The sequence below is a fragment of the Schistocerca nitens genome, chromosome 5 (assembly GCF_023898315.1).
Source record: "Schistocerca nitens isolate TAMUIC-IGC-003100 chromosome 5, iqSchNite1.1, whole genome shotgun sequence".
NCBI lineage: Eukaryota > Metazoa > Arthropoda > Insecta > Orthoptera > Acrididae > Schistocerca > Schistocerca nitens.
In genome coordinates this window covers 501,631,863-501,655,133 of record NC_064618.1, presented here as the reverse complement: position 1 = coordinate 501,655,133, position 23,271 = coordinate 501,631,863, and the positions used below count along the sequence as shown (strand labels likewise).

Here is a 23,271-nt window from a genome sequence, read left to right as displayed (position 1 = left end):
TGAGAGTATGAAGCACAATGACTGATCACAGCATCTGGTGGCCGTAGTTGGAACTGGATGGTGGTGCTGTGACTCATGGAAATCATGCACCCTATACTCTGGACATTAATGTTACCAAGTTCGTTACTTGTACAGTAAATAGTTTCTCTGTTATAATGTGTTAAATAGGAAAAGTTTAACCACCCGGTATATTAATCTAAACTATTAATTTTTCCTATTTGTGTAATTCACAACTTAACAGTGATGTTGATATTGGCTGACTACATCAATTGTCCTACCCTCTGGATATCTGCTATCATTTGCTGGTGAAATGATGTGACATGAGCTATGACTGGCTGATGAAAGCGCACCGCAGTCTCAATTTCAGTGCTTCGGAAACTAATGTACTGTGTTTAGTGGAATTCATTTTATACTTTCATTATATGAAAATATGCAGTGTATACGTTGTTGCACATCAAAGAGCTTTCCAAAATGTATTATTCTTTTGCTGGGTTTCGTTTCGTAAACTGCCAGGAAGTTCTGTGCTGATGTATAAAAACTTCAATATTTGTAGGAGTGACAAGTTTTACAATTGCTAGGGAAAGCATACTATCACTTAACAAGGAAAAAATGTATTTTAATCCAGGAAAATGTGTATTTTCACCCAGGAAAATATGTATTTTTACCATGGAAAATTTGTTTTTTTCACCAGGGAAAAAGTGTATTTTTAACTGGGAAATCTTGGAATTTATTTACTTTTTTTTTTTTTTTTTTGCGTGTCCATGTATACGGCCTATCTGTCGATTCATTGCAGGGGGTATAGCCAGACAGCCATATGAAGTACTCTGGAACATGTTTTCTGAAAACTGTCTTGATCACATTGCTTGGGAGCTCACAGGCAATGAAAATATCTTAGACCTGGTAGCTACAAATAGGCTGGACTTTATCGACAACATCAATGTAGAAATGGGGATCAGTGATCATGATGTCATTATAGCAATTGACCAAGCACAGTGTAGGGAGACAGGTGTGGGCAAGTGTGTGTGTGTGTGTGTGTGTGTTTCAATCATGAAACATACCTTCATTTGACCATCGGACAGACTCCCATATGGACGACAGTAATAAGAATCCCGGGTTTAAGAAAAAAACTGAAGGAATTGAAAACAAATAAGTTACCAGGTCCAGATGGAATCCTAGTTTGGTTTTTCAAAGAGTACTCTATGGCATTGGCCCCTTACTTAGCTTGCATTTATCATGAATCTCTAGAGCAAAGTCCCAGCGACTGGAAAAAAGCACAGGTGAGTCCTGCATATAAGAAGGGCAAAAGAACAGATCTGCAAAATTACAGACCAGTATCCCTAACATCAGAACTGCAGAATCCTGAACATATTTTCAGGTTGAATATAATAAATTTTCTTGAGACTGAGAAACTTACTTCTGCAAATCAGCGTGGTTTTAGAAAGCATCGTTCATACGAAACACAGCTTGCCCTTTTCTCACATGATATGCTGCAAACTATGGATGGAGGGCAACAGGCAGATTCCATATTTCTAGATTTCCAGAAAGCGTTTGACTTAGTGCCCCATTGCAGGCTGTTAAAGAAGGTATGAGCATATGGAAGTGGCTCGAAGACTTCTTAAATTATAGTAGCCAGTATGTTGTCCTTGATGGCGAATGTTCACCTGAGACAAGGCGATTGTCAGGACTGCCCCAGGGAAATGTGATGAGGCCGCTATTATTCTACATTTGGCAGAAAGGGGGAGCAGCAATCTGTGGCTGTTTGCTGATGATTCTGTGGTGTACGGTAAGGTGTCGAAATTGAGTGACTATAGGATGATACAAAATAATTAGACAAAATTTCTAGTTGGTGTTATGAATGGCAGTTAGCTCTAAATGTAAAAAAAAAAGTAAGTTTATGTAGATGAGGAGGAAAAACAAACAAGTATTGTGCGGTTACAGCATTAATGGTGTCCTACTCTGACACAGTGGCGTCGTTTAAATATGTGGGCGTAATGTTGCAGAATGATATGATATGGAACGAGCATGTAAGGATTGTGACAGGAAAGCCAAATGGTCTACTTCGGTTTGTTGGGAGAGTTGTAGGAAAATGTGTTTCATCTGTAAAGGAGACTGCATAGAGGACACTAGTGCAATGTATTCTTGAGTACTGCTCAAATGTTTGGGATCCTTACCAGGTCGGATGAAAGGGAAACATAAAAGCCATTCAAAGGCAAGCTGCTATATTTGTTACTGGTACATTCAAACAGCATGCAAATGTTACGGAGATGCTTCGGTAATTCAAATTGGAATCCCTAAAGAGAAGGCAACGTCCTTTTGTAGGAACACTATTGAGAAAATTTAGAGAACTGGCATTTGAAGCTGACTGCAGAACAATCCTGCTTCCAATACACATTGCACTTAAGGACCACGAAGATAAGGTATGTGAAACTGGGGCTCATATGGAAGCATATAGACATTCATTTTTCCTTCATTCTATTTATGAGTGGAACTGGAAAGGAAATGTCTAGTAGTGGTACAGGGTACCCTCCATCATATGCTGTAAAGTGGATTGCGTAGTACCGAAGTAGATGTAGATGTAGATATAGATTTGATTCCGTAAATTCTGTATTGGAGAGCCTTCAGGGGTGTGAAATAAAACAAGTTGTACAGTAACAGGCAGAAACAATTAGTCTTGGATACTTTTCTAAAGTATACTAACAAAAAGTGGAGACAAGGACTAACATACTCAAACTATAATTGTAGTAATTACTTCATAAATGTATGTTAGGAGAAAAACACCTACTTTGAAAATAGCCATTGTTACTCAATTGTCTTCATCTAATATTTCAAAGCATTTATGTAACTTCACGAGGCGACTATCAGCTGTCTATAGACTGGAAAAGTAAGTATCTATCTAATACAAATATTAATGCTATCAAAAGGATATAAATTGTTACTCACCTCATAGAGGAGTTGTTGAGTCACAGACAGGCACAATGAGAAACAATGCTTGGTATGTTCAGCTATCAGACTGAATCTTTCACCAAATGCAGAAAACTCATCCATATTCACACAAACACAACTCACATACACGTGGCTACCATAATCTCCTGTAGCTAAGACCTGACTGCATCTGCGATGAGAAGCAGTTCGTGCTGGGATAAGCAGTGGGGCAGGGAGGGCGAGGAATAGCAGGGTATCGTTGGGGAAAGATACTAGTGCTGCCTGTGGTGCCATGCAGGGACGTGGTGGGGAAAGGAGGGGACTGCTACATGCAGCACTGGTATGCTGTACTGGTAGAAGGGGGTAGAAAAGGAGAAAGAACTATGTACGTGCACTGGTGGGATAGAAGGCAGTGTCGTAGGCCCTCCAAAGATAAGAATGCATCTAATAGGTGATGCTTCTATGGCCACTTCCAACAGGGTCAGGTTACCAAAGAGCTCACATTGAAGTGACTAAGGAACTACCCATATTCTGAGATTCAGAGAAGGAAACAGTAAGAACTTTGTAATGGGTAAAAATTCAGTGTAGAACCCCAGTCGAACACAAGTATTCAATGCGTAAGGACCAACTGAGGTGGCGCAGTGGTTAGCACACTGAGATGCATTCAGGGTGACAACGGTTCAAACCCACATCCAGCAATCTCAATTTAGGTTTTCCATGATTTCCTAAAGCGCTTCAGCCAAATGCTGGGAAGGTTCCTGTGATAGATGGCCGATTTCCGTCCCCATCCTTCCTTAATCTGATTGTACCAATGACCTCGCTGTTTGGTCGCCTCTCCCAAACCAACCAACCAACCAATGTGTCAGAAGAGCAGAGAGTATGCACATTTTACTAGTGCAAGTTCTATCATTTCTAACGTTTGAAGTGAAAGCTTCTGTGGCACTGTACTGCTGTGTTGATGTGCATTCTTATTTTACATCACTCTTGAGCTGTTCTCGAGTAAACATGAGGATGTGGTTCATATCTGCCCATTTCTCATACATTAAGTGTATGACACAGCAGTGCACAATAGCTTATCAGTTCATATTCTTCATGCATTACTATCACTAATGCTATGAGAAGGTAATTAATGAGTTTTGTTAAATATTTTTATTTAAATTTATTTGCATGTTTGTGCAGCAAAATTTGTGACTTGCAGCCATTACTTATAGTGATGTATATGTTTTGATTTCAATTTTGTTTATAGCTTTCAGTGTGTGTGTACTAATTTAAGCACATCTGCTTTTCTTTTTTTTTCCCCAGGAATATGACAAACCAGATATCATAAAAAATCTGAAGGTGACATCATTTGAGCTGAAACTTATTTTGAAATTGTGTGAAAGCTATGCAGGTTATTTAAGCGACAGTTACACAGACTTGTTTCACCTTTTGATCACACTTCATAGGTAAGTTATTCCTTAAGTCCCTCTTACTGAAGAAAATCACAATAAATGTTGTAACGCAGTTTCATCGTGGTTGTTGGATAGGTATATGTAGGGAGATGATGGAAATTGAGTAATAACTGCTTGGATAATTGGAAAAATTGATTGGAAAGAATAGTTGAAGGAAATTTGAAGGTAATTTATGAATCTGTACACAATCCTGGGTGAACATTGACTGATACCAATATCAACAGACCTTCAGTATCAATACATTCAGGGTCAATATTCATAATTTGCATTATATACTGCTTCACGTTAATTCTGTTGTGATTGTGACAATGTCGATCCAGGATCACTCCTCAGAATATCGCGTAAATTCTTCTTGTCTGCTCCTAACCTCTTGATGCAGGATCTCGGCAGTGAGTGAAGTGATGAACAGATAGAAGTTGGCATCTTAAATATCCAAATAAATTTCGCTTTTCTTATAACTTTTTACAACACCCTTAATGTATTGTTGAAATACACATTTTTAACAATGCTGGTACAATGGATCCAAGCATACATCTGTATGCTACCACTTATTAAAACAAAAGAGTGAAGATTCAGGGATTTATAAATTGAAGAGTGTATTTCTGTTGTTTCATACAGATATTTAACGAAGTTTCAAAACATTATCCTTGCCACAATACAACTTGTTGATTAATATTCATAAGTTTTTATTGCCTGCTGTATTCTTAAGGCTAGTGTTCTTACTTCATTACTGATATAAGTTGAGATTAGGAAATTGATTGCAAAAATGACACCAGGTCCTTCAGTGTATTTCATTTCATTCATATGTAAAGGTACACCTGACAATGCACCAGGGACTTGTTTCTGAGAACCCTTTATGTAATTAGTTTATATTTGGAGTTCTTGTAAAAACAAGGCCCACCTCATTAGAAGGTTGTGTAATAACCTACTCTCCAGCAGGAATGCTAAAGCTTGATGATAGGTGTAAATAATTTCGTCCGCCCATGATGTGATCATCCAGACAGTGGTATTTCCTGTTATTTAGTGGCATAATGTCATTAATTTTACACTCATGATAGCCATCATGTTGCATTCTATGCAGACCAACGACCGTAACGGTAATATAGCTTTTACTTTATAAATTTCTGTAACATTCCACTACTAATATCGCATTCTAGATGTAACATTAATTTTGACGAGATGTCTTTTAATTAAAATTTTAGTGGTAACAGTAAGTTACGCGCATACCACTTACCCATATCATGTACTGATCGACCTGCATTGGGTCTCCCTGGCAACCTTAAAGCGACCAGGACGCTTGCCCCACAGGTAGCCTCTTTGGCCCTAGTAAGACAAGTAGGTAGCCATGGTTACTAGAGTGACGTCCTTGTTATCATCTTTGCTTTGGTCAATAACAGTACATGATAGAAGGCCACACTATTTAGGTTGCAGTAATTACCTTTTTGCACTATATTTTATACGTTATAAGATTTTAACTTGTTTTATGAGTTCTATAGGTGACAATAATGACTTAATAGTAACTAACACGTTACTTTCTTAAGCGGCAGAAATGCAACTTATGTGATTGGCTATCTATGACATTATGCCGGAGACGGTGGGTGGGGCTTCACGTATTTAATTATCAGCTGGCGTCCTTCACATTGCAGTACACCACCAGCCACAAGTAAGAGGGTTGCCATGTGCCACCGCCTCCGGCAGACATCTACGGTATATCAGTGTTCTTTACTGTTTTATCAATATACGATTTCGTCCTTTAAGGGTTTATAAGGATTCTTATTCATTGTAGGTCTGAAGATGATCTTACAATAAGATCGAAACTGCTCACCACATTTAAAAATCTATGTGATCAAGACTGCTTCCAGTTTAATTATTTTTTGGAACGTAATTTGAAGAAAAAAAATCATTAAGTTAAGGGGTTAATAATGGTTTGATTCAGATTTGGGCATATTTCCTTCCATAGGTACAGCTCTTTCGAGACATCTTTGTACTCCACATTATGTGTTTCATACAAAGATGTGTTTTTATGCACCAAATTGATTAGCTTCTCGTGAGTCAGAAATCATAACCTGCCAACCACAGTCAAACGCAGGTTCTTACACTAACAGAGTGCCACACAGTTCTTGCGACAAGCAGTGATCTTTGATCATGCAGGCTGCCTCCTCCCTGTTTTAAGACATAAAACATGAGCCAGTTGATTCATAATTAAGGAGCAGAGAAACATTCTATAAGTTCACTTATACTATGGAAATTTTAATTCTGTAGATAACTTGTCTTTATTGATGGTCATTCATAATTTTTCTTCTTTTCACAGTCTGCTGCCTTATGTATTTGTGTTTTAACAGGCTCTCACCACATTTCCTGTTGTGGAAGAAAGTTCCCACTGGGATCACAGAAGAAATTGAGAGGTATCTTTCAATTGGTGCAGATCCCTTACTTAGCCATCTCCTTGAGGACCGTTGTTTTGTACAGGTAAAGATGGCCGTTATATTTTTATTTGGTCATGTTGCAAGAGTGGCAGTGCTTATGGCCTACACGAATACCAATGGAATTACTTTTGTTGTTTAAAGATAAATTGTTCATTTTGTACAGATATCCCAGAATTTGGTACATTCCCTTTGGGCAGCACTACTCAAGTCATACTTTGAATTCCTTTTATTTCATGTTAAGGTCACAAACTTGTAGATTCTCAGACTACCGGTTTCGATCAGCAATGACCATCTTCAGATCTGTTTTATAAAAACATGTGCTAATATACTGGAGCCAAAGTGGCATAGTCAAAAGCTAAACATAAAATCAGTGCTAGCATCATCACACATACATAAATAATATCATACACAAATCATCTTGTCAGCAGCACTACTGTTCAAAACAGTTTGTGTTTAGCTTTTTATGATGCCACTATGGCTCCAGTATATTAGGACATGTTTTTATTAAACAGATCTGAAGATGGTCATTGCTGACCAAAACCGGTAGTTTGAGGACTTACAAATATGTGACCATAGACATGAAATAAAGAAATTTATTCTACATTTTTTGGTACCCCATTTGCGACCATGTTGCAGCTTAGACTTGCCTGTTGATACTGCCAAGTTGCACCATGATGCAGAGTCCACGTTCAATTTGGTAAGACAGTTCTAATGTCAGAAGAAGGTGAGAGCATACTGCAGACAATAGGACTTTGCCTAGTAAAGCACAATGATATTTGACCAACTTCCATTATGTGGATAGCTTTATTTTTTATTGTAAAATGAAGATCAGATACGTTACAGTTGTTTTAAAATTCTGAAAAGCAAAATTACCATGCCACATATTTGAATCTTGCCAATTACATATCCAACCAGAACAATTCAGAGCATCCAAGTGAAATGGCCTGAAAGCTTTGGCTTCAGAAAACTTGCTCTGTGACCAGTACCAGTCAACATCATATTGTGTGATGCTATAATTTGCAACACCATATATTTTATGACTAAGAAAGTCTGTAGGTAATGACACTTATTTTGTTCAGGGAGTCCTATTGGAACAGTCACACATCATTTCTAAAATAATTTAGCATCAAGGATTGTTATAGAATGTTCATATCTCAACAACTAGATTAATTCAACTATAAACTATTTACAGTAAAGCCTTAATCAATCAGTCAGTTTATTTGACATCACTTCGTACATTTCAGTGGATTCACCATCACATGCAATAGATTTCAAAGTGGCACAAAGATTGAAATTTGTTTTAAACGTACACAGACATAAAATTATGCTATACGCAAGATGATAAAACATAGTATTCAATGACTACAGTATCAGAGATTCACAATGATGATTGATCAACTAATACAAATCCCTGAGTTTAACAATTTGTAGGAACATGAAATGAAATTATATCACATAGTTTCAGTCATAGGAAAAAACAGGCTGTGAACTTTGGTTCATTGGTAGGAGCTGAGGTACTGCAGTCAGTCTATAGATCAGATTGCCACTTGTGCATCCTGTTTCAGAATATTGCTCAAGTGTGTGGGACCCATACTATACAGGAATATTAAACATATACAAAAAAGGGTGGCATGAATAACCTTACGTTTCCCCCCCCCCCCCCCCCTCATAGGGAAACATCATGGAAATGTTTAAAAAACTGAATTGACAATTGACAGATTCTTGAAGATAGAAGCATATTATGCTGTGAAAGTCTACTTACAAAATTTGAAGAACCAGTATTACGTGAAGAATCTAGAGATAGTACTCAGCCTCCTATGCATCACTTCCACAGTGACCTCAAAGACAGATTAGTTGTGTCATTCACTTAAAGGCATTTAAGCAGTCGTTCTTCCCACGCTCCATGTGTAATTTGAATGGGAAGAAACCCTAACATGTGATAACATGCTCATTACCCTCTGCCATGCATTTCACTGTGGTTTGGAGACACTATTGTTGATGCAGATATACTTGTTTTATAGATTAAGAACAGTGTCATATATGGTCATTAAGTATTGTATGTTAAGACACGTTTGCAATATTCTTGTGTGCCAGTACTTTTTGTTCAAAGTTGTATTTGTTGAAATTCATTCAATTCTGGCATAGTTCACTTGGTCTGCTGGATTCACAATGACATTTCTTGGAAGTCTGTGTGTACCTCTTGTCAAGTGTCAAATGTTACTGCCGTGTGGCGAACATTGAACTTTGCTCCTGGGTATAGCATTGCCCAAAGCCAGTTTACAGTTAGAAATGAACACACTTCTTATGCTGTGAGCACACTTTTGTTGTTCCAAGATGACCGGTATGATGCTGTCATTATATTATCTCATGTAACTTCTTATAAAATTGCCGCATTACATTACATGAAGTCATGGCAATTTTATAAAAAGTTCCATTAAGATTAGATAATGGCGCCGGACGGTGTGGCTGTGCAGTTCTGGGCGCTTCAGTTTGGAACCGCGTGACCGCTGCGGTCGCAGGTTCGAATCCTGCCTCGGGCATGGATGTGTGTGGATGTCCTTAGGTTAGTTAGGTTTAAGTAGTTCTAAGTTCTAGGGGACTGATGACCTCAGATGTTGAGTTCATTTCCAAACATACTGATCACCCCACAGCACAGAATGTGTAACTTACATTTAACCCTTGTTTTCCCTATTGGTTGGATGTTACAGTGAAATATATTCTTTATGTATTGTCTCATGGAAATTGGACTTTTTAATGTATTGCTCTTCTCTAAGTTGGTGTTAAGATCCTGAGGTGATTTGTGAACTTTCTGATATGTTATTCGTGGTTAACTATTTTTTTGTGATATTTTGTTATTTCAATGCACCATAAATTCTCTGATGGGGAAAGAAAATAAAGACTTTATTATAATTGTTTGAGTGCCAAACACAATTCTCAGTGATCTTCACAGAGATCTCATGTCTCATGTAATCTTATTAACATACAGTGTTAGCTTTGTGTCATAAATTAACTTAATATTTTATACAAGCATAAACAAGCAATTACCAACTACATTACCTCAATACAGAGAAATATAGCATAACCAAAAGACAAGCTATTAATGATTATCATGTAATTTGGTGAAAATTCTTCTTGCCCCCCCCCCTCCTCCCTTTCCTCTTTTGAATGAATCTACATGAGTGGTACCCATTTATAAACGTGAATTTGTGGCTTCAATGAACAGTGGAAATAATGCATCAGTGTTTGCAGAGTTGATGCCATTTTTAACTGACTATAAGATGAGATTTTTCTCAAATTCATCATTACAAAAATAAAGGGTCGTCCCACATTAGCAGATAAAGCTTTATTGTTGAAGTTAACATTTTTATGTTATGTAGTAGCATAATACGAGGGGGGGGGGGGATTGTCACATTTGCAGATGAAGCTTTGATAGTTGAAGTTACTCACAGATTTAATTTGAGAAGGATGGGATGGGATGGGATGCTGTGGCACCAGCATAGCCAGTTGTGGGAAGGATAGTGGCAAGTGGGCAGCAGATTTCGTCAAGCTGCCAACCGTGGGAATCCAAGCTCGTCTATGTTACTTTTTATGAACATCTACAATGTTTCAACTGCAGTTTGCCTGCATCTTAATGTAGTCAAATCCGAATTGGCTTCACAAATGGATGAATACTTAGCAATGGTATACAGTTCTACAAGAGACAAATTAATTGTAATAAACATGTTCACACAGAACACCTGATACATGGCGTAATAAAGGAAACACAAGGTTCAACAATGGTCCTAAAGCAGCTACTGCTTGATAGCATTGTGATTTTCAATGTTAGCAACAATTTCTGCTAATTATGCTCTAATTAGCTGAGAGGATAACAGTTTGTTGTTATTCATTTTGCAGAACAGTAAATTGTAGCAATTGAAAATGAATGTAAATCACAGCCTTGACACTGCTGATAAATTTATATCTAAGAGTTTTCAGTTCATAGTTGGTTCATGGAAACAAGAAGAACCTAATTTTTAAGTGCAGATGTTACAAACTACCATGCAACAGGAAGAAAATTTGATGTCACAAAAGTGAATGTTAATAGGTGATGTCAGATAAAGAATAAATTATATATCACTGGTTCTACATGCAAGCTTTCTTGAGGCCACATCAAGGAAGACTTCGTAACGTGGAGCACTAGATTGTTCTGTATATCCGAGAGAAATTGAATTAAGGCTTCCTTATTACTCAAAAATGCAGAAGTCAAAAACAAGTACAAGCTGGTGAATAACAATGATCAAGAGGACGGGTCTTATTTTACAATGCAGAAGACTGCTAGATAAGAGACGTGCTGTAGGTTTTGACAAAAAACTACTTGCATATCAACATCATATAAGGTATCTAAGAAAACACCATTTATTGTAAACAGTCCTGGTGTTTCCAGGACTGTTTACAATAAATGGTGTTAACTTTTTTAGGCAGATCTTAAGTTACTTTATCTCAGAAAATCAGTTTGCACATTTATTAAAAATTAATTTTTGTCAGGATACCTTAACAATAAAAATTTCTCAAGGAACCTCTTCAAAAAAATGTTTCCTGTTATATCCAGGATGATTTTATTGTCAGGTAAACACTTTAAATAGCTATTGATGTTACCATTGTCTCCATTTCCCATCCAACCATGTATGCCAGTGCCCACAATTTTAATGCAAATTAATGGACTTGAATTTCATGACCATTGCAGCTCCTCATGTAGATCATCTACACTAATGATAGAGCCTTGACTGTGATATACTCCTTTTCTGTGTATAGTGATTACTCTTATACTCTTCTGCTTACAGAATCATTGATCGCACTGGAGCTAGTTATATTCTGCTACTTATTTTAAACTTCTCCTCCTCCCCCCCCCCCCCTTTTTTTACAGGCTTACCTATGGGCTGCAGAGTTCACCAGGGCTATTGTATTCAGTCTACAAGATGGATATTTGAACCTTCTGTGTAGATGTGTATCTAAAGCAAACTGCAATAAATAATTTATTTCCATATACTGCTGTTTTATCCAGGGATCTGTTTATAGTTAACAACTGCAATTTATTTTATTCCTTGTATATATTACACTGAATATAGATAGGTATTACACTTTTAAAAGAGACCAAAGAGGTTTGTTTCTTTCACAGGAATTCTTTCAGCAAATTGAGACAGTACGTGAAGATGAAGATTTACCTGGCTTTATTGGCTTGTCAGTCGGAATAATGAAGAAGCTCACTCATTGTGAACATAGTGCAAGGACATTATGGCTAAGTGAGGATAGTGGTAACAATCTACTCCGTGTCATTTTTAGCAAATTGGACACATGTAAGTATTCTGCGTGAAACAAGCTACAAACAGTGTATTCTACATATTACTAAGTTACCCATATTTGCTCAAAGAGCTTCATGTCAGACTTGAAAATTAACACTTCTATGTAAATGTTTTTATTTATATGCTAGAGCTTTAAGTAAAATTAATTTTTCATGGAATATTTAATTAACAGTGTTCAAACACAAAATATGGATATTGTTAAAAAGAGTTCTCCGCACAAAACAAACCAAGGACAAGGGTGCATGCAGATTGACACATTGCTGGTAATATAATGGGTGTTCAAAAAGAAATGAGCCAGAGTCATAATTACAGAAACCAGTACCTTATGTTAGAAGTATTGACCCTGGCTGTTGAGACACTTGTCCCATTGTGACATAAGGCGGTGAATGGCTGTCTCATAAAATTCCCGGGGCTGCAATGTTAACCAGTTCTGCAGGTACTGCTGGACTTTGTCATCTAAGGTGAATCATTTGCCCCTCAGAGCCTTTTTAAGGGGATCAAAACTGGTGTAATGACAGGGGGGAGAGGTCTGGACTGTATGGAGGGTGGCCAAGAACCTCCTATTTGAATTTCTGCAGGAGTGCTGCGAATGTGTTGGCCATATGAGGCTTTGCGTTGTTGTGGAGCAGAATGACCCCATGGGTGAGATTGCGTGGTCATTTTGATTTGATCGCTTGGTGAAGGTTGGTCAAGTGGTCAAGTTTGCGAGTAACACTGGCCATTCACTGTTGTCCCTTACTGCAGGAAGTGAATCAGAAGTGGGCCATCTCGGTCAAAGAAGAATGTCAAAACTGGCAGTGTTGAACGATTGATGCATGCTGCTGCTAGCTCTGTATAGTCACATGACGTGCACGCGTGCCCTCTAGCAACGGGCTGTGAACTTCCTCGCTCTGGTTGGAACCACACCTCATTACACAAGCCACGATATTACTCTCCTCTGTTGCCAGTTTACGCATTCCAGACTCTGGATTGTTTGTTTTTAAATGCCCCTTATATGAAACTAGTTGTGAACGAATAAAATTAATACAGCGAAATGGAAAAGTGTCACCTCCTGTTAATATGTTTAGCAGTGTAGGCATTCAGGTCGTGAGTGCTTCACAATAGTCCAAGCAGTTACCTATCACTGACTTAATGTACTACATAGCTCTAAATACCAGCTCCTATCAATACTGATGCAAGAGGCTTTCAGAGTGGACCATATGGTCATAAGATGATAGTTCAGCAAATCTCTGTGGTGGAATAGGCCAATGACAGCAGAAATATGATGTACAGAAACCATTGCACAGCTTCACCATTTAGCCATCTATATGAGGCCGATCAGATGTATATGGCATCTTGTGGTCAAATGTGAGGGTTGCCCAGAAAGAAATGCACAACTTTTTTTTCTCAGCCAAAAACAATGCTACAAATGTGAAACATTACATATGTATTATTTGAAGTCTCCTGAGTAAGCGTGCCAAGTTTGCACCACTTCCATCAGATAGCGTAGCTGCAGAACAGTTTCAAAATGGCGTCTGTAGGTGATGTACATTACAAGCGCAGCGGTTGGGGAGACTATCCATGGCTGTCACACCTGACATGTTGCAATGAGCTATTAATGTCATTCGTGAGGACAGACACATTATGACTCGGCAGTTGGCACTGCATCTGGTAATCAGCAAAGGAAGTTCACACAGTGAAGCACTGGCTCCACCACCAGGACAAAGATTGGTACCGACAGGGCACACATGTCCTTTTTTCACATATGGTAGGCCATATGGAGGTAGGCCATAGAACAGGATGGAGATTACATAGAAAAATAGGGATGTAGAGAGAATGCCATCCTTGCGTATGTGTAATTCTCATTATGGTCAATGTAGAATTGTTGAAGAAGAAAAAATGTGTTACATTACTTTCTGGGCAACCCTAGTATTACAGTCTAGGCCGAGTTGAAGTTGGCTGCTCTTTGTTAATTAATTCTCTATTTGCTCATAAATAACTGATGCATTTTTCTCCTGTAAGCCTACTGATCTGTGATATACAATATTACTATCAATAGTTTAACAATTTTATTATATTTGTTCATTGAGTGTGGTATTTCAAAATTATTAAATCTTTACTTATTAAGGTATCAGCCATTTCAAAATTGAAAATGGTTACAAAACCACTTCACGAGAATTGTTAGATTAGATGAGGTGTACTTTGTATTCCATAGCATCACAGTGAGGATATCTTCAAGTATGTAAAACATCTCATAAAACAAGAATACATAATACATATTTACAAGAAAAGGCTACTTATCTTTCCACAGATCCAAAGTAAAATGGTTCTTATGGATTTGGAATACATAACAAAAACATAAACATATTTTAAGTTAAAAGGTAATAACAAAATTGTCACAAAATTTGTATATGTAAAATATGTTGAGGCCCATATGATAATTCTTAAGCTATTGTAACCACTCAGTGCCAAGCAGAAAAACAGTTTACAACACTTACTTACAATGATCATGGTATAAAGCATAACATAAAAACACACCGACACTGATAGAGCAATTGTATTTTCCAGTCACAAGTACAAGGTTCAACAAGCACAATGTTCAGTGTGCCATATGACAAGACAGTTACAAACAGTTAAATAATTAAGTGAATTGCACATGGAGCCAAAGCTGAATGAGAGGGAGCATTGCATGGTGAATGCTTATATAGATGTGTGTGGCAGTTGGCACTGAATTCACCTGCACAGTCGTCCTGCACTGATACTCAGCCACCATTTCTTCTCCTAGTGGCCACTTACAGAGACGTTGACTGGTGCCCAATTCTTACATAGTAGTTTGGTGGGATACCACACTCCTATGTCCATGGAGGAGTGATGAGCTGTGTCACGACGTATTGACCCCTGCCCAGCCAGACAACACTGTAGTGCATCGAAGCAGGCTGACATCATTGGGGGTGTCCAGCTTCACCAACTCCAGATTGTTCACAGACGGGAGTGTATAGCTAGAAGATCCCCTCCTGGCAGCACAGTCAGCAATGCTGTGTCTCTGATGCAGATAAAGGTGGCCACACCATGTCTATGTTGGCTCCTGGCACAGAAGGAAACAGTAGTGGCACCTGTGGGGCTGGTACAGCAGCAAGGTCGTCTTCTGACATCTGGTCCATCTCATGCAACCTACAAACAGAGGAAAATGAGAGCAGACCACGGGCGTCACACAGGGCGGAGAGCCTGAAGGCAGGAAGAGCTTGAGAGCAGGAAGAGAGAGAGCAGAGGGTGCGATGGAGAAGAAATAAGGGTCAGCAGCGACATCACAGTGGCTAACTTCTACAGGGTCAGCTGGTGAGTCGCCTACTGCAGGCACAGCTGATTTTGATGACGCATCACTGTCCTGTCCCCAGTGACCAGGATGTGCACACAGTGGCCCCACTGCTGCCTTACGACTGCTGAAATCCACCTGTCCTGGCATCTAAACTCCTACATCCACATGCAGGCACCCAGCAAAAGCATTAGAAGAAGACATACAATAGCGAAAAATCTACCAATTGCAGTGACTGTTGCTTCTGCACTCCTGTACCGACAGTTGACCATGTACAGAAAGTTTGTGTATATGTCAATAACAGTCAGCCATGTCATATCCAAGAAGGGTCCTACGAAGTCGCCGTGAACCCACTCCTACTGGTGGGAGGTCATCAACCAAAAAGAGAACATCTGGCAGGATGCCGCCTGTTGTTTGCATTGAGAAAAGCTGCAAACAAGATGCTCGACCTGTCGGTATATATCCGCCGGCAAGTATATATGGCACTGGGCAAGCAGTTTAATGCGGGAGACTCCCTAGTGACCTTTGTGCAGAAGGCATAGTATTGTCGGGTGCGAAGGTTTCATTGGGACCATCCAGGGAGGCCCTGATCAGTAGCGAGGTGGATAACACCATTCACCATGATGTGCTGGTGGCGAAGGTGAAAATAATTGCGCAACAAGTCCCAACCAGGAATACCATCTGGCCAGCCCTGTTAAATGTACCGTTGCACCTGTTGTAAGATGTAATCTGTCACCATTACCGCAGCCACACGGGTCACCATAATAACTGCATCCCGTATCAGCAGGCTAAGGCATATGATTCCTTATGTACAGGAGACACAAAATTCCATTTCTTTCTGAGTCCCTGCATTTCAACCTCCCAGGGTATGATTGGTTAGGTTGTTTATGACACTGATAAAACTCCACATTGGTGGCAATGGTGTGGCACTGGCATTGCAAATAGATGGTTAACAAAGCACAAATTTCATCATAGCTCAGGTATACTGATTCCATGAGACTGACCAGTTTGCACAAAAGCTGGTATGTACTGAGTGAGATCCATGACAGGAGAAGTGATTTGACCACAGCTGAATCCATTACTTGGAATGTGCCAAAATGCTGCCAGAGGTGCTTCTTATATGCCGCCTGTTGTGGCGTAACAAGCTAGTCATGCCACACTGAGAAGGAAGCCGAAAGGCACGCGTACACACACGCCAACTGGCGTCAAGTCTGGAACAGGATAAGTTATGACTGCTATAAAGAAAATACGTAGCTTTGGAATATACTTAACTTTTAATCAATCCTTGTGATACATCTCTCTTGACTATACAAATGAGACTCGTAAGATACATGCACTGTGACAATTGGCGCCTTGCTAAGTCGTAGCCATTAACTTAGCTGAAGGCTATTCTAACTGTCTCTCGGCAAATGAGAGCAAAGGCTTCGTCAGTATAGTCGCTAGCAACGTCGTCGTACAACTGGGGCGAGTTCTCGTACGTCTCTCGAGACCTGCCGTGTGGTGGCGCTCGGTCTGCGATCACACAGTGGCGACACGCGGGTCCGACATGTACTAATGGACCGCGGCCGATTTAAGCTACCACCTAGCAAGTGTGGTGTCTGGCAGTGACACCACACCGCCCACTCTTCCATTGTCTTTTCGAAAGGCGGGAACGGTTGTCTAGTCACAGCCGACTGCCAGGAGAACAATGCAGACAACCAGACTTCCTGACAGTTCTGTCGCTCTAAATCCAAGCCTTCCAGATGTTTCTGTCGTTCTAACTGCTATTTCAAAAACTGTTGGAGCACGACTATCATCAACACACCCGATAAAGCAGCCTGGAGCAAAGGGTCCATGGTTGCAAATACAAAATGCCGAAGATTGTTGACAGATATGTTCTGACGCATAACATAAAAAACACTATTACTGCAGGAGCAAGTGTACAGAGGTCTGTATTTTCTGATCACAAAGACAAGGTTTAACAACAAGTATAATTTTCAGAGTGCCACATGACAAAACAATTACAAACAGTTCCATAACAAAGTGAATTGCGTGCTGGGCAGCGATTGCCTACATAGACACATGTGGCAGGTGGCACTGAATGTGCTTGTGCAGTCATTGTGCTCTGTCGCTGGACCATTGTGTCTCCTAGTAGCTGCTGTCACAGACATTGCCCAGTGCCTAGGTAGTACTCTTGTGGGTTACACACATTATTCCATTGAAGATGTACGGAAGTCAGATTTTATATAAGATTTATATTTTTGATGTTGTTAATAATGTATACATCCATTAGTGATACTAAGAAATTCCACAATGAAGTAAAAGCAGCAAGCTACCACAGATGCACATCTGCAAAATAAGCTCAGAATATATTACTTTATTGTAGTGCAAGCCTGGCCAAGCACCACCTGTGAGCATTCCAAGCATGCTCTTGTCTAGTGCTCTGACCACAGTAGTGAGTGGGGCTGAGGGGAGAGGAGGGAAAGGAAAATGAAGGCTGCAGGCCAACTCCGCTAAAGCGTAACAATCACCTTGTAACATGCAAAGCATTTTGCTTGTGGTAGTACTTGTGCTAAATTAGGTTCATGTTCTGCATTAGGAATTCCGTGGCTTCTGTGCACTTATCTGAAAAAAGAAAAAGTTGAGAAACCACATTATTCAGTGCAAAATGGGAATTGCTTTACTTTTCTGTAGTTTGAAGCCCATGCAAAGTGCTTAATATGCCATCATACTATTATGAGCTGCAAAAGCAGTCCTTGAGATGGCATTACAACACTAGCCACATAGACAATATATGAATGCTAGCTGAACTGAAAGCAGCAATTAAGAAAAAAATTGAGTTCAGTAAGTCTCTTAATGCAAGGGGATTATCATTTGGTAACAGATGCTATCAAAGAAAAATTAATCTTATGGAAAAATCAGCTTCTAGTGTATGACATGGAACATTTTCCGGAACTCAGAGCAGTCATTTGTGGACATGACTGACTTCATTTCAGTAATTGTAACATTTTGGACTTTGCACAGCTGAACACTGATTTCAATGTGTTTGTAAGAGTGTTCTCCGTTTGTCCAGTCCAGGGATCTACAAGAATTTTGTAAAATGTTACTACAAGAGCAGTATCCTCACACTGAGTAGACAAGCTACTAAAGTTGTTTCAATGTTTGCTTCAGCACACGAATCCGAACCACCTTCCTCCCCCACTCCTGTGAATTGACTAAGTTGTCCCAACACTTGTGTTTAACAGATTTTAGACTGTATAACTCCACATGTCTGACTGTGTCACGTGTCACCAACTATAGATCCATTTATAATACATATTCTAAATTGAAGTTTTTCTAAATTTATAAACAACAAAGTTTAACTCCCTGTATGTATAGCTTTGTAGTTCTGCTCACTGTATTAGTACTATTGACTGTACTTAATTAATTAAGTAATAAAGTTATTGTCTTGGAAGAAAAAAGTTGAAAATAAACTCTGGTGATAAAATCCTCCTTATAAAAGAACACTGCAATATTCACCTCCTAGAAGTAGTCGCACTGTGTTGCAAACACGTCTTCCTAAGTTTCCCGTGTGTGTTGCCTTTAGCATATAGCTTTCTCAGTCACACACCTGTTTGGAAAACCTCAGTGGTGGGGGGAAGCCGGAGCGATCGGCAGACTTGGCTGTGATTTCAGAGCATGAGCAGGCTCCAGGAGCGCAGATGTTGGCACGGCCCGTTGTGGTGAATTTAACAGTCATACAAGAAGATCAGTTTATTAAGGGACTTCCTGAACTTTCCTAGAATATACTGAACAATTTCTGTGGCTCTAAAACTATTTATAAGAGCAGGTTCCCCGTGCCTTTTGCAGCACTGTATAGAGCTCAGTTCACATAGCAGCAATGTTCATTTCAGCATATTGTTTGTTCCACAGAACTTACGTTTTCACTCTTGGTGAATATTGGCTTTTCTGCTTTCATGATTGGCAATGATGCACAATTGAGTTTCAGGTATTAAAACAAGTACTAAAGAGCCATTCCACACTAAGTTTACATTATGATGTCTGTGAAAAAAAAATATTGGGAATCACATTCAGAAATCTATATTTAATCTCTCTCTCTCTCTCTCTCTCTCTCTCTCTCTCTTTCTCTGGATTAACACGTCACTAATCTGAAACCAAAACATGAAGCTTTTTCTTGGCTGTGGATGTGCCCCAGATTAGACAGTTTTTGTGTCATAATGCTAGACACAACCAATAGTGTGGCCACTAAAAACAAAAGTTTATTTACCCACATGCAGCTAAATGACAAACATAGAAACAGTACAGTAAGCAGTAGAACACAATTTGAGAAGTGGCGTGGCTGTGCCGTCTCTTTATAGAGAAAGGCTCCAGTAAGCAGTGCAGCGGATGTCGTGCCGTGCGCACTGGTCTTATGACCCACTGCAGGCGGCCTTTGCTGGTGGCCACCTGTTTACAGCTGTCATTGGTAGGCTATTTGAAGTGTAGTGAACTGGCAGGCTGGTGCTGCAGCATGTATCGAGGTGTTGAGCACAGAATTGTAGTACTGGTACCATCTTGGGGAAATGGCGCTCCTCTGTGGCAGATGCCACAGATGATGACAGTGACAGCAGAAAGAGATTCAATCCTGGAATTGGAGAGTAGCGGCAGAGGTCGCACGTCCAAGGACACATCTGCCTCCTCAACATTGTAGGATTACACTGAAGGTGAAGGCACTGGCCACTCGGACGAGAGCTGGGGATGCCGGTGTTGAAGGACCTGACACTGGCGGCCCAGATGGTGGTGTAAGCGCAGGTGGTGGTGAAGCATCGCAGGAAGGGCCAGCAATGTGCACTGGGGTGTCAGACTCCAGAGGAGAGGCAGAAGGGAAGTGCCAGCAACACACGTTGGGGCACCAGATACCAGAGGAGAGGCAGAAGGTGGCAACATCCGCAAGGAAGGTGAGTCTGCCCACACAGCAGGAACACCCCGTAAGGCCAGGACAGGCACTGACGGGGGATGCGAATGCAGCAGCTGTGGACTCACGGCCCACACCATAGTATGAAGACCCAGCTGAGCATGGTGGCAAGCCACCAGCCTCTCACTGGTGTGCATCATACAGAGGAGGTGGCCCAGCAGCTGTGGACCATAGCCGGAATCCACTTGCGCCTGCAGCTGAACCCTCAATCCCAGACCATGGAGCCAGGAGTGAACAGCGATGTGGCCCATGCTGACTGACATTGGTGGGGCGGCATTAGCAGTTGCATGAGGGTACATGGCTGGCAACCGTGGAGTACCTCAGCCTGACTGTGCTCCCGGTTTAAACCTGTAGAAACTCAAGAAGCATGTTAAGGCATCGTCTATGGAATAGTCTACAAAGTACTTTTTTCGTTTCAACCATGAACATGCAGATGAGCCATTGGATTGGGAGGTAGAAAGTAGGAGCAGTCTTGTGGCAAATTCCTTGAAGGGTGCAGAAATCACAGACGGGTTGAGACACAAACTGTGAACTGTTATCTGTCACAGGCATATAAGGCAATTCTACAACAGAAAGTTTTTTTTAAGAGGTCTTGAACTGTAGCCATGGCTGATTTGGCAGGACAGTGGATAACATATGGAAATTTAGGGAAAGCATCAATAACCAACAACTGGTAAGAATTTAGAAAGAGTCCTGTAAAATCAACATGGACACATTCACACAGGCACTGCGGTGAGGGCCATGGAGAGAGCATTGCCTGTAGCACCACCTTTTGTATAGTACCCTGTGAGCAGACCGTGACAAGATGCATGGTTTCACCATTGATGCTGGCCAAAAACACGTGTTGAAGGGCCAGTGACTTGGTACAAGAGACCCCCAATGCCCTAGATGTAGGAGCTTTGTGGCAGGGTAGTCAGTATCACAAGCCAGGCCGAAAACTCATTCATAGCTAAGAGAACAACTGCATCGAACTCTGAAAGGTGGTGACAGAGGGTGAAATAGTTACGTAGAGGATCAGAAGCCCAGACCGAATGCCGATCTGGCCAACCATATCGAATGAGTTGAACATCTTGGTGCAAAACCAGATCGGCAGTAATAGCAGCTGTGATCCAGGAGCCTTAACTACGAAACCCTTCCATTGCATGTCACGCCTCAACGTCTAAGTGAAAACAAAGGAGCTCATCCTGATCAAAAGTAAGATCTGACTCCATTGGAAGCTGGGACAGCGTATTCATGTTGGCCTGCTGCACAGTAGGCCAAAAATGTATTTCATGTTCAAATAAAATTTGGCTTGCTGTCAGTTGATGTTGAATTCATTGCACAATGTTTCGACTGGGTGCCTGTCAGTCATCTCCAGGTGAGCCATCGAAGGCCCAACTTCTCAACTTATTGATGCACTACTAATGTAGTGTCCCTTGCCCATTATCCTCATTACTCGTGGCATTTCGCTAATTCCTGTAAGAGTTTGTCCCTTTTAATTCTGCAGCTATTAGGAATTAAGACACAAAGAAATTACAGACATTGGCTGTGAGCAGGCATTGATTGAAATCAATGGGAAGGTGTGCTAGATTAGCCTGTGCAGTTGCAGTGATCACTGTGTCCGGATGGCTCAGTAGTCAGAGCACCTATCTAGTAAGCAGGAGACACGGGTTCAAATCCTAGTCTGGCACAAATTTTTCAACTTTCCCCATTGATCGCAATCAATGCCCACTTGCAGCCACTGTCTGTAATTCCTCTGTGTCTTAATTCATAATTGCTGCTGGATCAAAATGATGTCTGTTCTTTCGGATATGTCTGAAAGAAAAGATACTGGCAGAAGTAAAGCTGTGAGGATGGGGTGTGAGTCGTGCTTGGGTAGCTCAGATGTAGAGCACTTGCCTGCAAAAGGCAAAGGTTCTGAGTTCGAATCTCTGTCCAGCACACAGTTTTAATCTGCCAGGAAGTTTCATATCATAGGTACAGTTATGGCTTATGCTTTATTACATAGTTATACCTTTTTTCTGTAAGAGCTGTCTTGGATTCCTAGGAAAAATTGTAAATTGATATAAGTAAATGGGAACAAGTTATGTAAGGTGGCACAACTGCCAATGTAGCATGAGTAGTAATATTGCACTTGTTTTACATGACTGTAATTCTGGATGGTGTTTTAGCTGAACTGGTGTTTGGGGGGTCAAGGAGTTTTAATTAGATAAGACAATCTGGGATGGTTACCATATACTACTGATAACAGTGATATATGGTGTTCCAGTGATATATGTTGTTCACAAATTGTTTGAAATTCCTGTATGGCTCTTATGCATTTGCTCCCATTATGGAAATGGCAATGTACGAGCACCTCCTGTTCTTCAAAAATAAGTGTTAGATGCCTCAAATGATATTTTTGTATTTTGTAAATTATCACACACTGAAACACAAGAGAAACTGGTATAGGTATCCATATTCAAATACAGAGATATGTAAACAGGCAGAATACGGTGCTGCAGTCAGCAACGGATATATAAGATAACAAGTGTCTGGTGCAGTTGTTAGATCAGTTACTGCTGCTACAATCGTTATCAAGATTTAAGTGAGTTTGAACGTGGTCTGATAGTCAGCGCACGAGCGATGGGACACAGCATCTCCAAGGTAGTGATGAAGTGGGGATTTTCCTGTACGACCATTTCACGTGTGCCCGTGAATATCAGGATTCCATTGAAACATCAAATCTCCAACATTGCTACGACTGGAAAAATATTCTGGAAGGACGGTACCATCGACGACTAAAGAGAATCGTTCAGCGTGACAGGAGTGCAATCCTTCCACAAATTGCTGCAGATTTCAGTGCTGCGCCATCAACAATTGTCAGCATGCGAACCATTCAGCGAAACTTCATCAGTATAGGCTTTATGCCTTGCCTGGTCCTGTCAAC

The 23,271-nt window shown here is 40.3% G+C and overlaps 1 protein-coding gene across 2 annotated transcripts in view; it reads left to right on the top strand.

The window, feature by feature from the left end:
* LOC126260176 (uncharacterized protein C1orf112-like) overlaps nt 1-23,271 on the top strand; it is a 153,305-nt gene that overhangs the window by 68,730 nt on the left and 61,304 nt on the right. For both annotated transcript variants that reach the window (XM_049957438.1, XM_049957437.1), the window contains exons 7-9: nt 4,225-4,367; nt 6,716-6,842; nt 11,955-12,132. In XM_049957438.1, the coding sequence (XP_049813395.1) occupies nt 4,225-4,367; nt 6,716-6,842; nt 11,955-12,132 (448 nt within the window). The remainder of the gene's footprint in view (nt 1-4,224; nt 4,368-6,715; nt 6,843-11,954; nt 12,133-23,271) is intronic.